At 60.6% G+C, this 1,492-nt stretch overlaps 1 protein-coding gene across 1 annotated transcript in view; it reads right to left on the reverse strand.

Annotated features, from left to right (window-relative positions):
- Window positions 1-1,218, reverse strand: part of RNF213 (ring finger protein 213) — a 115,812-nt gene extending 114,594 nt beyond the window's left edge. The window contains exon 1 of the mRNA XM_037737260.1: window positions 1,009-1,218. Coding sequence (XP_037593188.1) covers window positions 1,009-1,105 — 97 coding nt within the window. The 5' untranslated portion in view covers window positions 1,106-1,218. The remainder of the gene's footprint in view (window positions 1-1,008) is intronic.
- Window positions 1,219-1,492: the final 274 nt, after the last annotated feature.

Raw genomic sequence — 1,492 nt, forward strand, 5'->3', positions numbered from 1 at the left:
CCCAACCCCTAAGCTTGAAAGGCAACATTGGAGAGGCCCCACAGCAAGCAGCTGGGCAAAGACTGAAAGAGGGGAGGGAGGGAGCCGGGCCACCCTCTGGGGAAGGGTGGTGCAAAGGCCCTGTGGTCGAAGTACACCTAATGTGTCCAGGAAGAGCCAAGAGGCAGTGGGCTCTGGGACAGGAGAGGGAGCAGGAGAATGGGGTGGGCCACTGTAACGGCTCCTGCTTGTCCTGAGTTACAACGGCCTGGGAAGGGGGTCTGTGGTTTGATCGTCTGCTGTGCTGAGCATAAGCGGGAGAACTGTGTGGGGGTGGGGAGACCAGCAGGGGCGTCTGCATCACATGGAGGAAGGAGAGGGCCCAAGTGTGGTGGGTCGGGCAAAGCAGCTAGAAGAACAGGTGCCCTCGTCAGTGGAGGTGGGGCTGGGCTTTGGACACAGAAAGGCTGAAGGTCTTGGGGGCTGCTAGTTATAGGGTTGGTGTTTAAAACCCCTGAGGAGGGGAACCAGTCTGAGGCCCCAGAAGCCAACAAAATTGAGGATGGACCCAAGACGGGCCCGCCTGACACTGCCCCACTCCTGTCTCTCCACCGGCCTCCGGAGCCAGGGAGATGCCCGGGCAGGTCCCGGGGCCCCCTCATGGCCCCCACGGTCCCTCACAAACTAACCCCTGGCAGAGCTCTCATCCCTGCAAAGCCTCGAACTCTGCTCCTCTGCAGCAGCCTCTGAAACCCGCCACGAAGCCCTCAGCTCAGCCCAAAACACTTATTGTTCCCAAGGGGAGGAAGAACCCTTGAGTTCTCTCTAGGAAATGAAACCGAAATTTTACAAAAGCAGAGGAAACCTCTAGTAGAAGCCCAGACAAAACTTGTTGTGCGCTCAGTTGCCACAGAGGACCTCGGCCCCACCTGGGCTGCCTGCTGGCCAGGATTTCCATTTCCTAGAAGGGAGGTGAGATGCCTCTGGGGGGCCCCACCGGCCCAGCCCCCACCAGCACCCAGGCCTCACCTGCTACAGGGGCTGCAGAAGGCAGCCTCTCTCCGCACTGGCTGCAGAACCTGGGGGACTTCTCCGAGGAGACATGCTGGCAGGAAGGACACTCCATGTGTCCTGCTAGGACTCTCGAGACCAGCGCCCGTGCCCTGCAAATCCAGAAGGAACAGCGGGAGCTGCCGGCAGCCCGCTATATACCACACCTCCTGTCACATGACCACGGCTTCGGTTTCATTTTCTGGGAAAGTGAAATCGCAGCAGCCCAGCGGGTCCCCTGGTTAATCGAAACCCAACAGGAGCACATCCCAAGCCCGGCTCCTCCCCCCTCTCTGCTGCCCCGTAGTGGCTTCCAAGCTTTCGCAGTCTCTGCCCTGGTCCCTCACTGAGTCAGCCTAGAACCGTCTCTCCTGCTGACAATGTGGTTTGGGCCGGGTGGGGATAGGGGATGCTCCAGGCAGGCATGGGGCAGCCGCGTGCTGTCCAGCGGGGTCCCACAGCC

Source organism: Cebus imitator, unplaced genomic scaffold, assembly GCF_001604975.1.
Source record: "Cebus imitator isolate Cc_AM_T3 unplaced genomic scaffold, Cebus_imitator-1.0 Scaffold36, whole genome shotgun sequence".
In the NCBI taxonomy this organism is placed as follows: domain Eukaryota; kingdom Metazoa; phylum Chordata; class Mammalia; order Primates; family Cebidae; genus Cebus; species Cebus imitator.